Source organism: Schizosaccharomyces japonicus (genome assembly GCF_000149845.2).
Source record: "Schizosaccharomyces japonicus yFS275 unplaced genomic scaffold supercont5.3, whole genome shotgun sequence".
NCBI lineage: Eukaryota > Fungi > Ascomycota > Schizosaccharomycetes > Schizosaccharomycetales > Schizosaccharomycetaceae > Schizosaccharomyces > Schizosaccharomyces japonicus.
In genome coordinates this window covers 1,001,631-1,015,857 of record NW_011627862.1, presented here as the reverse complement: position 1 = coordinate 1,015,857, position 14,227 = coordinate 1,001,631, and the positions used below count along the sequence as shown (strand labels likewise).

Genomic DNA, 14,227 nt, shown 5'->3' with positions numbered 1-14,227 from the left:
TCATTCATTATGGCATCTTCAGAAGCTCAGCCCTCTCATTACTGCAAAGTTGTCTTTGCCAGTAAGGTTGCCGAGCCTTTCATAACAGAGCTGAAGAAAGTTTCTTCGACGTTTGAGAAACCTCTGAAGCTTGTTGGCTTCCTTGCCAACAAGGATCCTGCGGCTCGTATGTATGCGGAGTGGACTGGTAAAACAGTTACCGAAGTGGGTTTCGATTTTGAGCTCCGTGAGGTCGACAAAGACGACCTTGAAGATGCCATTGTGGACGCGAATTTGGACCGTGGTGTCAATGGAATTATGGTCTACTTCCCCGTTTTTGGCAACCGTCAAGATCAATACCTTCAGCAAGTGGTTTCTCCATCGAAGGATGTGGAGGGCTTGTGTCATCAGTATGTGATGAACATGTATCACAACATTCGCTTTTTGGACGATGAACAGACCATGAAGTCTATTCTCCCTTGCACTCCCCTCGCAATAGTAAAAATTCTTGAGTTTTTGGGAGTCTACAACAAGATTATTAACTACGGTAACCGTTTGTACGGAAAGACAATCACAGTGGTGAACCGTAGTGAAATTGTCGGCCGTCCTCTCGCTGCCTTGTTGGCTAATGATGGTGCTAAGGTCTACTCTGTTGATATCAAGGGTATCCAGCTCTTCACCCGTGGTGCCGGTATTCGCAAGAGAAAGCACGAGGTTACTGATGTCGACCTGAAATTAGAGGATGTCGCTCCTCAATCCGACGTTATTATCTGCGGTGTGCCTTCTGCTAACTACAAATTTCCTTCGGAACTCATTCGTGACGGTGCTACCTGCATTTGCTTCTCAAGTGATAAGAACTTTGACTCTGTCACTGTTAAGCAACATGCTGGTATTTATGTTCCTAGTATTGGAAAAGTTACGATCGCCATGCTTTTGCGTAACCTCGTTCGTCTCGCTTCTTATCAAAATGGTACACCTTCCCCTCTCTGAGTATTCTTTGCGCTGTACTCCTTAAAAAATCTCCGGTATGATACCGTTTTCTTTATTCCCATCTCAAAAAACACAGCTTTAAATAAATCAAATATAATTTTATATTTGATCAATATCCTTAATTTGTAATGTGTGTAAGGTTACTACTGAGTAGCTGGCAAATAAAACGAAAATGAAATACAATCCTTATGAGGAGAGGGTGTCCATGGTTAAGTAAGTCAAAACTTAGATAAAGAAAAAAGGAGCAAGCTGTACAGAGCGTTTGTCGAAACAGCTTAATTTATTAGGAATATAGTTATTTTATGTTTGATCCTTTGTTTTTCTGTATGTTAATCTGCCAACCACTTTTTGTTACGGGTTCGAGTCTCAATGCATCTATTCTTTTTTTTTCTTTTCGACATTCTCTCTGAACCTTCGCCAACCCAGTGCCAACTGGTGAGTAATTTCAACGATGGCGGAACCGACTGCCCTGAAACTTGTGAAGGATTTTTTGGAACAAAATGGTTTAAAAAAAACAGCTAAATCGCTTGAAAAGGAATGTGGCATCGACTTGAGTAAAGTCGAGATCGAAGTGAAACTCGAGAACATTTTACAAAACAGTTTGAAGTCTAAAGCTGAAGAATCTAAGAAGGAAGAATCCGATAGCAGCTCTGAGTCGGATTCTGAGTCGTCATCTTCGAGTTCTTCGGAATCCGAGTCCGAGTCCTCATCTAGCTCGTCTGACTCAGAGTCTTCCGACTCGGAATCCTCATCTAGCTCGTCTAGCTCTTCAGAATCGGAGTCAGATTCTGATTCTTCGTCTAGCTCTTCTGACTCGGAATCTGAGGCAGAAACCGAGACAAAGACTGAGGCCAAGTCTGCACCCAAATCTGAATCTAGCTCGTCTGAGTCCAGCTCTTCCGAATCCGATTCGGAATCGTCTTCCTCTAGTTCTAGCTCAGAGTCATCTTCCTCTTCCTCGTCGTCTGAGTCTGAGTCCGAGTCCGAGTCAGAATCCGAATCCGACTCATCATCGTCCTCCTCGAGCTCCTCTAGCTCTTCAGAGTCCGAGTCAGAATCGGACTCGGATTCGTCTTCGAGCTCCTCTAGCTCATCAGACTCGGATTCTGAATCCGAGTCTTCGTCAAGTTCTTCGGACTCCGAGTCAGAGTCTTCTTCTAGCTCTTCGGATTCTGAATCCGAGTCTTCTTCTAGCTCTTCGGAATCCGAGTCAGAGTCATCATCGTCTTCATCGTCAGACTCTGACTCCGAGTCTGAATCTTCTTCAGCTCTTCCTCTAGCTCCTCTAGTTCGTCGGATTCGGATTCTGATTCTGAGTCCGAGTCATCGTCTAGCTCTTCAGCCAGTGATGATGCTTCCAAAAGTGCTTCCTCCGAGTCTGCCGATAATGAATTGAAGCGTAAGCGCGACGACTCTACTAGCGTGTCTTCAGATTCTGGCAGTCAGAGCAAGCGTCCTTTCTCTCGTGTCGGAGACGCTTCTCGTTGGGGCTTTGCTTCTGACAAACTGAAAGACAACAGTTACAATGGTCCCGAGGATGGTTATGGTGCCAAGGCTTACAAGGATCTTATTGTTACTCGTGGTAAGGGTTTCCGTCAAGAGAAAAACAAAAAAAAGAGAGGCAGCTACCGCGGTGGACGAATTGATACGCAAATTCGGAGCTTCAAATTCTAATTACTCGCTAGCTGTAACCCTAAGAATTACGTTTAACAATTCCCTCATTCATTCGTTTTACCGTGCAGTACTTGCTAGAGGAGTTAGCATAGCTTAATAAACACGTGTACATACCTTATTTACACGTGACTTGAATATCAGTAGCTACTTTCATGTTTTTAACCCTACCCTAAAACTGTGACTGCTCCATCACCAACAAACCGTAAAGCCTTCGGACAACCATAACCAAAACCAAACGACCAAATGGCAGCTGCTCGTCCCACCGTGAATGTCTACACTGCCCAAGGCGCTGTGTCCACGGACGCCTTGGCTCTTCCCTTCGTGTTCAAGGCTCCCATCCGCCCTGATGTGGTCCGCTCTGTTCACACTGCCGTCGCCAAGAACAAGCGTCAAGCTTACGCCGTTTCCGAGAAGGCTGGCCATCAAACCTCTGCTGAGTCCTGGGGTACTGGTCGTGCTGTAGCTCGTATTCCCCGTGTCGGTGGTGGTGGTACTCACCGTTCCGGTCAAGCTGCCTTTGGTAACATGTGTCGTAGCGGTCGCATGTTCGCTCCTACCAAGACCTGGCGTAAGTGGCATGTGAAGGTCAACCAGAACCAAAAGCGTTATGCTATTGCTTCTGCCGTTGCTGCTTCCGGTGTTCCTTCTCTTCTTCTTGCTCGTGGTCACCGCGTTGAGGAGATCGCTGAGGTTCCCTTGGTTCTTGCCGATGAGGTCGAGTCTATCAAGAAGACCAAGGAGGCTGTTGCTGTTCTCAAGGCTGTTAAGGCTTACCGTGACGTCGCTAAGGTTGCCAACTCTCGCAAGCTCCGTGCTGGAAAGGGTAAGATGCGTAACCGCCGTTACGTTCAACGTCGTGGTCCCCTTGTTGTTTACAACGAGGATGCTGGTATCACCAAGGCCTTCCGCAACATTCCCGGTGTCGAGCTCGTCAATGTTCGTCGCCTCAATCTCCTTCAATTGGCTCCCGGTGGACATTTGGGCCGCTTCGTCATGTGGACCAAGTCCGCTTTCGGCCTCCTTGATGCCCTCTTTGGCAGTGCTACCGAGGCTTCTGAGTTGAAGAAGAACTACTTCCTCCCTACTAACATCATGGCTAACGCTGACGTTACTCGTCTCATCAACTCTGACGAGATCCAAAGCAGCATCAAGGCCGCTGGCCCTGCCCGTGTTAAGCGTTCTCACGTTCTTAAGAAGAACCCTCTTAAGAACAAGGCTATCATGGCTCGTCTTAACCCCTATGCCAAGGCTTACAAGGCTAACGTTAAGATCAACACTGCTAAGACTTCTAAGGCCGCCGGTGAGAAGTTCTTGGCTGTTCTTGCCGAGAACTAGGCTGCTGCTGTGAAGCTGTTGCTCCTTGTTTAAGTAGTTAATATTGGGTAATTCTTGGACATCCTAAAAAAGTAAGTGTTGCGTGGGTATTGTAATGTTTTTTTTTTTGGTTTTTGGAAATATGGTTTGTTTTATGGGACTCAGTTATTACATGGCATCTGTGTTACTTGCTTGCGTTTGTAGCTTTTTTTTATGGTTGTGTCCGTGACCTTGGACGAAACCCGTTATTCAGTACTCTATCCCTCTCCCAGTCACTGTCTCAACTATGAGAGTCTCCCTCTGTCGCCTGGCAGTCAAACGTGTTTCAGTTCCAATGATTTTTCGACAATCCGTTGTCCTTGCTAACGGAGCTTCGTTCACGTTCAATTCCACGTTTCCTAGAGGAAGTATTGCATCAACCAAGGACGTAACAAACCAACCGCTCTACAACCCTCGTACAGGACTAGCCAAGGCAATCTACGCAGAGGAAAGTCGTGTAAACCGCTTCAAACGACGCTACCAGATGAAGTAAAAATCACAAATTAAGAAAACAAACAATTCATTTTATGCTAAAGACAAACACTATGGACAAATAGATGTGGGCAAAATGATTTCCAATCTTCATAACACAAATCCGAAATGGATGCCCATTCCGCCCGTCAAAGCTCTTTCTACGCTCCCCACGTCAACCGGTAGGAAATATTGATACACCTAACGAGAAAAAATGCAGAGGCGATGACTGTGAAGAACTAGCTCGTATTCAACGTCTATATATACTATTTCTTTTTGTAGGGTAGGGTATGACTGCTACATACGTCATGACAATTGTTTTAAGCACTCGGTTATGAAAAAGCTTAATTAAAACTGAAAACTGTACACCAAGAGAGAAGGTCACAGACCTTTTCCATACACAAAATCCGTCTCCGGCCTTTCGGCTTGCATTGGTCAATTTAGCGATGTCGAAACGTGCAGTAGAGGAGGATTATGAAACTTCAAGAAAGAATGGCCCTAGCGCCAATCATTCTTCAGAGGACGCTGTTGATGCCGATATGGGCGAGTTTGAGGATGCTTGGGATGATGAAGTTGAAAGTGAAGAGGAGGAATATATGGAAGCTGACGGAGCGGATGAGGAGGAGCACGGCCAAGAAGACATTATTCCTGAGGAGCAACAGGAGGTTTGGCTGCCTGGTGGAGAAATAAAAGAAAATGAAAATCTGGTCGTCGACCAGAGTGCATACGAAATGCTTCACAACATTCAAGTTAGATGGCCTTTCCTTAGCATTGATGTGATTCCCGATGAATTCGGCGAGGAACGCCGTTCATGGCCTCATCGCATGTACCTTGTGGGCGGTTCCCAGGCAGAAAAGACAAAGGACAACGAAATAACAGTCATGAAGCTTAGTCAGTTGTACAAAACACAGCACGATGATGACGATAGTGATGCTTCTGATGATTCTGATATTGAAGAAGATCCACTGCTTGAGTTCCGTTCCCTGCCCGTCGAGGGCTCCTGCAACCGTGTCTGTGCCGCCAAGCCTTCCACAAACGAATCACTTATTGCTTCCTTCCATGAAACTGGAAAGGTTCATATTTGGAACGTTGCTCCTCAGCTCCGTTCTATGGAGCAAGTCGGTATGCTTATTCCTCCAGGTGCAAATGATCCTGTGTACACAGTGAACAATCACTCCACTGAAGGCTATGCTTTGGACTGGTCTCCGTTTGAGTCCATGCTGCTTTCGGGAGACAATAAGGGCGAGATATATTTGACAAAGCGTGACGCTAGTGGTCATTGGGTGACTGACAACAAGCCTTTCCAGGGTCATGCTTCCTCCGTGGAGGACATTCAGTGGTCTCCAACGGAACGCACAGTGTTTGCCAGCTGCAGCAGTGATGGTACTTTCCGTATCTGGGATATTCGCAACAAAAACCATACACCTGCACTTACGGTCAATGCTCATCCTGGCGTTGATATCAATGTGCTGAGTTGGAATACTAAAGTACCTTATCTTTTGGCTACCGGAGCCGACGATGGAATGTGGTGCGTTTGGGATTTGCGCCAACTCAAGCAATCTACCTCGGCTGCTACTCCCGTTGCTTCTTTCAAATGGCATAAGGCCCCCATCACGTCTATTGAGTGGCACCCCAATGAGGAATCAGTCATTGCTGTTGCCGGTGCTGACGACCAGGTATCCATGTGGGATTTGTCTGTCGAACTGGATGTGGAAGAGCAGCAAGTTCGCACTTCAGAGGGTATGGGCGCATTGCCTCCTCAACTTATGTTTGTTCATATGGGCCAGCAGCACATCAAAGAACTGCACTGGCATCGCCAGATTCCTGGTGTCGTTATTTCCACCGCCCAATCTGGAATTAACGTATACAAAAGTATTTCATTTTAAGTTTCTTTTTGGATCGTCATTCATTTTGTCTTTAAGTACTATATACAACATACGGGTTTATAGGGATTGCACGAATTTTATAATCCTGAGTATTGAAATCTCTCTGTAGCTGACCATCTCGTTGATAATTCTGAATTGTTCTCGCAAACATAAATCTCAAGATGGACTTGTAGAAACGTTTGCAGAGCCGCGGTAATGATTTTACTATATTCTTCTGCTGCCAATGTCGGTTCCTCCACAAGACCCCCGCTACCCCCATTTTTTGGTGTGGTGGTTTGTCGAACACGCTGCTCTCGAAGATTCCTTGCTGTTCGATGCCTCTTGCGCAACCTTGCTGTATATAAAGCCACCACGCCCTCGCGCGCTGTTGAAATACTAAACATCGTGACCTTCGTAGTTATTCGTTGTCTAGGAGATTTTAAACATGTCTGCTACTTCGGTGAATCCTAACAATTGGTATGTAATCAAATGTCCACGCGTTTGGTGAGCAGACGAGGAGTACCTGAATGAAAAATGAACGTTGAACTAGTGCGTTCGTTTTGTGGTCTAGTCAGCAATACGAGCATAAAAGGAACATGCTAACTTGACTGTGAAAACATTGGAGATTTGCTCTACAGCCTGACGAATTATTACTTGTGGAATGCTCTAGATCCTGTATCTTATACTTGTTCCCTCCCCGATAAAAAAGCCGTTCTGTGTGCTCCCCTCCTCTTGCTGAACATTCTCTGAAAAACAAGGAATTAACACGTCTTTAGGCATTGGACCAGCAAGGACTGCAGTTCTTGGAGTAAGGATTATTTCAAAACGGAATTGCCCAAGCTTTCTGTTTCCCGTGGGGATGACCATGCAAAGGTTACTCGGCTGATTAGTTGCGAGGGCGACGTTGATGTCGCTATGCGTAAACGCAAGGTCATTACCATTTTTGACTTGAAGATCCAAATGGCTTATTCAGGTACGGTCAATGGCACTGAGGCAAGTGGTTCCATTACCTGTCCTGAAGTCTCGTACGATTTGGGTGAAAATGATTACGCTTTTGAGATTGATTTGTACAACGCTTCAAAGGAGCTGGAACCCGTCAAGGAGTTTGTACGTAAGGAATTACTTCCTGTGATTCGCAAGCTTTTTGCTGGGTTTTCTAAGGTTCTTATTGATGAGCATGGTGCTGATGTATACTTGCCCACGGAAGAACATAACGGTGATGCTGCACGGGGTCTTCCTGTTCACAGTGCCGTTAAAAGCAATGCTAAAAGCGCTCTGAACAAGCCTGTCTCTTCGTCCTCTTCTGGGAGCAACTCGGTCGTAAACACCGCTACTATTTCTGAAAATTATAACTTTGATGCCCCTGCTGACATGCTGTACATGACTTTCATTGATCCTCCTCGTGTTGCCGCTTGGTCGCGTGCACCTCCTCAGATTGAGGCTCGTCCAGGTGGTGCTTTCTCTCTGTTCAATGGCAACGTCGTTGGTCACTTTGTTGAGATGTTGCCTGCTAAAAAAATTGTTCAAAAATGGCGCCTCAGCAGCTGGCCTACTGGTCATTACGCTCAATTGCAAATGGTCTTCGACCAAGGCAGTGATTACACAGTCCTTCGTATTGAAATGCGTGGAGTTCCCATTGGCGAAGAGGAGATTGTTCAAAACAACTTGCTGGATTACTATGTGCGTCCTATTAAGACTACGTTTGGTTTCGGAGCGGTGCTCTAAGGTTACGTCGCTCTTAAAAGTTACTATGTTTTTTATGTCGGTTTGTTTTCCTCAAAATGATTTTTCGTCTATGCTTATACAGCCCTCCATTACGTTTGCTGGTTGTTAATACTTTCCTTTTATTCCACAAAACAATAACTATGTCGGTTGTTCCCTTGCGTATATGGTCAATGGTGAGCTTTAAAGACTTAGAACGGTGGTGAAGGTGGGGCATTTTAACAAGAAACTGTAGATTCGGGAACTGGTGAAATTTAAATTATGATGTTTTCAGAAAATGAAAACGGACATTGAGATATGGCTTGTTTATGTGCACCAAGTAAAACGTAGCTCGTTTGGTTGTATTAGTATCCTGAGTTTATGAAAAGCACGACGTTATTATCCATTTTGTTTTGCCGGCAAGGTCCTTTCTATTTTTTTGCTCCACAACGCGCATCCAACGAACATCTTTTCTCGGCAAGAATTAACATCAAAGTAGTTCTTCTCGAAAAAAAGAATCATCAAAATGGCTATGGTACAACCTTCCACTTGGGACCGCTGTATGTTATTTGCAAAACTTGGAAGTATTTGTTGTCAGAGATTCATTTAAACTGATTACCTTGAAAAAAAATGATAACTTAATGACTTCAATTCCTTGTATTCAAAATTACCGCCAGGCTTTTACTAACAAAATAGTTAAAATGGGTGCCCTAATGGGTTCTACCGCTGGTATGGGTATTGGTTTAGTTTTCGGTACTTTGGCCGTACTCCGTTATGGACCTGGTCCTCATGGTTTCGTTCGTACCATGGGTCGCTACATCTTCTCGTCTGCGGCTACTTTCGGTTTCTTCATGTCTATTGGTTCTGTTATTCGTTCCGAAGAGTTGGATGTGTCAGAGACCCAACGACAATTCATGAAGTATCGGTTTCAAAATCCCTATATGTACAACCAATTACGGTTCGCTGAAAGACGCTCAACAAAGTCTAAGAATGAATAAAATGTAATATGTTTACGAAAATTGAACGTTGTCTAACTAGCTGATCATTTATATTGTAGAACTTGTCCGTTACCACATAATTTCTTAGAACGGTGCTCTAATGGCCCATTTAATTGTTTCCGTTTTTCTTGGTTTGTTATTAATTCCCAAAGGATTATTGTCTGTAAACAGATAGGACTTTATCGTTAGTAATGGAAACAAACAAATGCTATATTCATTAGTATCAAGTTTTAATTGAATAGTTCGTATTGATATATTTTTATTTTCGAACGGCTCTTGGAGAAATAATAATTTTGCCACAAATGTCTATCAACCAGTGAATTCTTAAACCTGATAATAGTTCATACATTGCTGTATTTGAGAAGGTTACCCACACGCTATCTTTTCCGATGAGCAGTTCTTATTAGCCTACTACCGGTTTGGTTACTAATATAAGCACGCCAATCAAGTTCGTCTCAAGTTTGATTTTTCATGTACTTCACGTACTGCCTATTGTAATATGTGGAAAAAGATACCATTAGTACCAGAAGAACGTAAGTTAGTATTGATGTAATGATGCTAACAAACCAGTTAACATTTCTGTCACACTCACAAACGGACAAGCATTCCGTTGGGTATGTGTAGACGAAAAAGAGAAGATTTACGCGGCATCCTTATGGTCCTGTGTAGTGCTTTTGAAACAAAAGCATGAAACAGATGTTGTGGAATACTGCTTTAAGTATCCCGAAAATGAAGTCCCGAATGAATCAAAATCTCGGAAATTGCTTTTCAGGTATTTAAATGTTGATGTTGACACGAGAAATCTGTTTCAATTATGGGAGGAAAAGGATCCCACTTTCGCGCAACATTGTAAAAATCTTTACGGTGTAAGAATATTGAAACAGGATCCCTGGGAAAATCTAATATCGTTTATTTGCTCTTCTAATAACAATATTCCTCGTATCTCTCAAATGCTACAAAAGCTCTGTTCGAGCTATGGTACTTGGCTAGGCTACTGGTTTGGACATGATTTCTACAGTTTTCCTTCTCTATCAAAATTAGCATCGATATCTGAATTGGAACGTGAATTAAGAAATTTGGGTTTTGGTTATCGAGCGAAATTTATTCACAAATCTGTTCTGTATCTCTCCAAGAACAAAGGCTTTCTCGAGAATTTATCTTCTCTCAGTTATGAGGCTTGCCGTGACGAGCTTTGTTTATTGCCCGGAGTGGGCCCCAAAGTTGCCGACTGTGTGGTAAGATTGATTTGAACATAACTAATATTAACATTAAATAGTGCTTGATGAGTTTAAATAAGTTTGAATCTATCCCAGTAGATACTCATGTCCTACAATTGGCTGTTAGAGATTACAAAATATGGCCACGAAATGTGAGTTTAAATCAAAATGGGTATAAAAAAATATCCACTTATTTTCGTTCTCTTTGGGGTGAATATGCTGGATGGGTAAGAAAACGGATTACGTTTAAAGTTACTAATAGCTAATGACATTAGGCACACTCTGTATTATTTACGAATGAAATTTATAAAAGGAAGAAAAGGTATATCATAGATGAAACTACAAAGATATCAGATAGAAAACGAAGTCGTCCTTAATATTTTCTTTGTAATGTGTGGCTAATACCAACTCTGCAACAGTTTTGTTCATGACAATATCTCGTAGCAGATACCCGAAAACAGCTGTGCCTATATTTGAGTACCTGTACAACTTCAGAGCAAAAATACGAACATTAAACGAAATAAGAATAATGGAACACACTAGTCATGGCGGAAGTAATTGTCCAATGAAGGTTTGAAATGACTTTTAAAACAAAATATGAATATACTGACTAATTAGACATCTTTTAATTGGGATTATAAGTATGACTTCCAGCAATCTTTACAACGGGTTTTAACCAGTTTAGTTACTGTTTAGGTTTTCAGTCGCTTCATGTTCAGGGTCCTTTCACCGTGATATTAGCGGCAATAGGAATGTTTCTATTAAGCTTTTTATATGAAGCATTAAGAAGTTTCCGACTTAATATTGAAGAAAAACCCAATGAAAAAAGATACCGAAATACTTATGTAACATTAAGTTATGCACTGCAAGCTTGTTTATCGCTATATCTTATGTATGTTTCTTGTTTATAAGTTTATACTAACACTTCTCTTCAGGCTCTGTGCTATGTCCTTCAATGTATGCTCACAAATAACAACCTCGTGCTAACCAGTGAAGGGTTTCGTTATCATTCCCATTATTTTTGGGGGTGTCTTAGGCTACCGCGTATTTCCTGTATCAGCCCGACGTCCTGACTGTGCTTGTCATTAAAATTACTATTGATGGTCTGTATTACAACTTATATAGAGTATGTACCTTTATGTTATACGTTAACTCTCAACGTTCAATGCTTCGACGCCAGTATAAAAAATCCCTTAAGACATATAAACATATAATCTTTTATTTGAGCTATCATTATTTTTTTAGTGACAGTATACCCTTAATCTTTGGCTTTTTTTTCTTAGCCAAAAGATCATAATTAACAATTGCAGATGTAAGAATTTTTCTGACAATTGTGACTTCACCGGGAGCGGGCACCGCATTTATAACTCGTAATCTGTATTTATCCTTATTTGCCCATTGGCATTTGGAGGGAGTAGTAACTCCTTGAAAGTTCGTTAAATGAAAAAGTTGGGCTGCCAAAGACGGGTCTTTGTCAGTAGTAGCACCTAAAGAAAGAAGTAATGCTAATTCGTATTGTGCATCAACATCACCCCACAAACCACTTAACAAGAGAGCATACATAGAGAAGTTCTTATCTCGGGGTATGGACCAGCCGTGAAATAACACCACGCCGATCTCGTATATGGATATAGCAAGCAGCATTCGGTAGTAATTAAATGTCGAACCAGAGACATTAAATTCTTCAGGGTTCCTAAACACAGCTCGCAACTTTGTGAGAACGATGTAGGCAGATTGAAGTATCCAATATAAAGATTGTTTGCTGTTCTTTGTACAGCCAATTCCTTGTCTGAGATATATTCCATAAATTAAAGCAGCAAATGGGTCCATATCATTTGCCGCAATTTTCAAATGATAGAAGCCTCGGACAAAATCATTGTTTAAATGAAAATGTACACCCATGTGTACGTGTTGCTTGTTAGAAGAATCGTTGCTTGGTAAATCCGTTACCAAGGATATTGATCTTTCGGGTATAAAGTGCTCCTCCTTCAAATCCCGATAGTTCTGTTCGTCACTTTTAGCAAAAGGATTTTTTGGTAGCTCTTTTCCAAAAACCATAGCATAAACATGTTCCACTAGCTGAAGAGTTAACTTTTGCAGATCTAACTCAAGCTTCCTAAGAATAACATTTTCAAAACGATGAGCTAGCGGAATAAGACTGTACAAGCAATCTGTGGACAATGGAAGGGGCCAAGACGTAGGTAGTTGCATCGTCTGTAGTATATTAATAGCCTTCTGAATAGACACTAAAGATTTCGTTAAGTTGGCGCGATGCTTATCTGATTTTTTGAGAAAAGGTGACTGAACCTGAAGAAGTGTTACTCTTTGCTGCTGTGACCGTGGTCTTTGCAATCTTGGACTTGCGCCTGAACTGTTCCGATGTTGAGAGCTCGTTTCACCGCTGAAACGACGAGAATCTTCATCATGTGATGGATCATCTCCAGTTTGTGGTAATTCGAAAGAGGTGGAAGAGAAGTTTTGAAGTAAAGAAGATCCAGATGAGTAATCTGGATCTGAAGGAAACGATCGAACCGTACCGTTGTCGTTGCTATCAAAGTGCTCTAACGACGTAAACCGATTCTCAGAATACGAAGTTAACGCGGATTCAACATCAGATTCGATTGTCGTGGAACTATCATGTGCTTGTAAAGGCGCGTAAATGTCATCCTCAAGATCAAAACTTGCAAAAACATTGCTTAATTTGTGCTCCCAACCCGCTTGGTCATATGTATAGCTGCGCTTCTCTAACGTTGGTCTTGCAGAAGATGAAAGAAAAGGACTAGTGATGGAGGATTCAGTCTGAACATTCTCATCAATTCCGGCAAGGTCACTTTCACCTAACAAATGTTGTTTGTAGTTCTCTTCCTCAGCTGCTAACTGTTTCGTCAAATGGGAATGTTTTTCAGCTAAGGCATCTAGCGGAGAAAGTCCATGGTAACATCTAGGGAATTTAGCTTGCTTCTGGGGATTCTCACGTTGAGGGGATTGGGAAAGTTGCGCATCAAGGTTGGGCAAAGATTCTGGACGCAGCATTGGGTTAAGGGAGTAGAAAATATTACGAACAATGAAAGGGAAGACGGAAACTAAGATAAGAAAGCCAAAAGTGAACGAAGAAGGAAACCTCACGTGTACACGAGGAGGGATGCCGGAAGGAAAGGGATAACAGGGAAATAGTGGTTTAATCCTGCAAAACGTAAAAAAAAATAGTCGTTGGAATAGTCAAAACTCAAAAAAATAAGAAGAAAGAACACAGAAATTGGAACGTTGGCTAATATATTGTCCAATAAATAAATAAGAAAGAGCTAATCCGAGTTTGCGACACCTTCATGTATCAAAATAAGTATAGAGACGAAGAACTTAGAAAAAAGGCAGAGTAAGAGCACTAATTGATACAAAGTCGTATCCTTAAAAAAAGTAACTTAGATGAGCGCAAATACAGTATATAATTTGAGATCAGGGATCAAAAACCATTGAAATCTTTCTTGTTGAGGGTGCGAATGGAATATGTTGTGGTGTCAACAGGTGGAGGGTGCCCCAAATTTTCATGACAAAGAAACACAGCATGCTCGTTTAGCCTGAGACATAAACGCTTTGAAATGCCTTCATGAGTATAGTTGTCTGTGAGTTTATTGTTTAAGTACATTGTTCGCCAGCAATTCGTTCAAAGAAAGCTGCTATCGCCCTATCACTGAATACGTTTTTCATCTGAAAGAGTTTACCATCTTTCATTACTAAGTTATGATCCTTTTAATTCTTATGATATCATATTTTTTTTCTTCGTTTATTTTAATGTATCTTGTGATAATTTACTATTTATTTTTCCTAAACTTTATGAAATAAATAACGACAGTTTTAGTTCCTTAATAATAAAATTATATGAGAACTTGTAATCACAGCTAAATTGGCCGACAATCCCTTTGTTTAGTTCACTCATAAAGTTACAATTCATGCTTCATTCGAGGCGCAAATAGCTAAGTAC

General features: G+C 42.0%; 8 protein-coding genes across 8 annotated transcripts; 7 read left to right on the top strand and 1 right to left on the bottom strand.

The window, feature by feature from the left end:
- Positions 1-9: 9 nt before the first annotated feature.
- On the top strand, positions 10-969 carry SJAG_01126 (methylenetetrahydrofolate reductase; the record flags this gene model as incomplete). Its single annotated transcript, XM_002172343.1, has 1 exon — positions 10-969. One exon carries the CDS (start codon positions 10-12, stop codon positions 967-969), a length of 960 nt encoding a protein of 319 aa, XP_002172379.1.
- A 451-nt stretch (positions 970-1,420) lies between these two features.
- SJAG_01125 (nucleocytoplasmic transport chaperone Srp40) lies at positions 1,421-2,643 on the top strand (the record flags this gene model as incomplete). Its single annotated transcript, XM_002172342.1, has 2 exons — positions 1,421-2,220; positions 2,259-2,643. 2 exons carry the CDS (start codon positions 1,421-1,423, stop codon positions 2,641-2,643), a joined length of 1,185 nt encoding a protein of 394 aa, XP_002172378.1.
- Positions 2,644-3,928: 1,285 nt separating this feature from the next.
- Positions 3,929-4,805, top strand: SJAG_05573 (hypothetical protein). Its single transcript, XM_011050740.1, has one exon. The coding sequence runs from the start codon at positions 4,244-4,246 to the stop codon at positions 4,487-4,489; it is 246 nt and encodes an 81-aa protein (XP_011049042.1). The 5' UTR covers positions 3,929-4,243; the 3' UTR covers positions 4,490-4,805.
- A 23-nt stretch (positions 4,806-4,828) lies between these two features.
- On the top strand, positions 4,829-6,634 carry SJAG_01122 (WD repeat protein Rrb1). The gene has a single exon (XM_002172340.2). It carries the CDS (start codon positions 4,914-4,916, stop codon positions 6,351-6,353), a length of 1,440 nt encoding a protein of 479 aa, XP_002172376.1. The 5' UTR covers positions 4,829-4,913; the 3' UTR covers positions 6,354-6,634.
- On the top strand, positions 6,570-8,221 carry SJAG_01121 (chaperone activator Aha1). Its single transcript, XM_002172339.2, has 2 exons — positions 6,570-6,809; positions 7,109-8,221. Exons 1-2 carry the CDS (start codon positions 6,778-6,780, stop codon positions 8,055-8,057), a joined length of 981 nt encoding a protein of 326 aa, XP_002172375.1. The 5' UTR covers positions 6,570-6,777; the 3' UTR covers positions 8,058-8,221.
- Positions 8,222-8,559: 338 nt separating this feature from the next.
- On the top strand, positions 8,560-9,031 carry SJAG_01120 (membrane protein Mgr2; the record flags this gene model as incomplete). The annotated part of the gene is made up of 2 exons (XM_002172338.1): positions 8,560-8,593; positions 8,730-9,031. 2 exons carry the CDS (start codon positions 8,560-8,562, stop codon positions 9,029-9,031), a joined length of 336 nt encoding a protein of 111 aa, XP_002172374.1.
- A 499-nt stretch (positions 9,032-9,530) lies between these two features.
- On the top strand, positions 9,531-11,337 carry SJAG_01119 (N-glycosylase/DNA lyase; the record flags this gene model as incomplete). The annotated part of the gene is made up of 7 exons (XM_002172337.1): positions 9,531-9,564; positions 9,602-10,266; positions 10,308-10,400; positions 10,524-10,570; positions 10,934-11,140; positions 11,184-11,205; positions 11,245-11,337. The coding sequence occupies 7 exons, from the start codon at positions 9,531-9,533 to the stop codon at positions 11,335-11,337; spliced, it is 1,161 nt and encodes a 386-aa protein (XP_002172373.1).
- Positions 11,338-11,353: 16 nt separating this feature from the next.
- On the bottom strand, positions 11,354-13,972 carry SJAG_01118 (SEL1 repeat protein Nif1). Its single transcript, XM_002172336.2, has one exon. The coding sequence runs from the start codon at positions 13,279-13,281 to the stop codon at positions 11,482-11,484; it is 1,800 nt and encodes a 599-aa protein (XP_002172372.1). The 5' UTR covers positions 13,282-13,972; the 3' UTR covers positions 11,354-11,481.
- Positions 13,973-14,227: the final 255 nt, after the last annotated feature.

What these genes read in the sequence shown, in the direction of transcription:
- SJAG_05573 (XM_011050740.1), top strand. Translation starts at nt 4,244, where the DNA reads ATGAGAGTCTCCCTCTGTCGCCTGGCAGTCAAACGTGTTTCAGTTCCA.
- SJAG_01122 (XM_002172340.2), top strand. Translation starts at nt 4,914, where the DNA reads ATGTCGAAACGTGCAGTAGAGGAGGATTATGAAACTTCAAGAAAGAAT.
- SJAG_01121 (XM_002172339.2), top strand. Translation starts at nt 6,778, where the DNA reads ATGTCTGCTACTTCGGTGAATCCTAACAATTG. An exon ending in TCGGTGAATCCTAACAATTG is followed by an intron (nt 6,810 to 7,108) that starts GTATGTAATCAA and finishes ACACGTCTTTAG; the next exon opens with GCATTGGACCAGCAAGGACT.
- SJAG_01118 (XM_002172336.2), bottom strand. Translation starts at nt 13,281, where the DNA reads ATGCTGCGTCCAGAATCTTTGCCCAACCTTGATGCGCAACTTTCCCAA.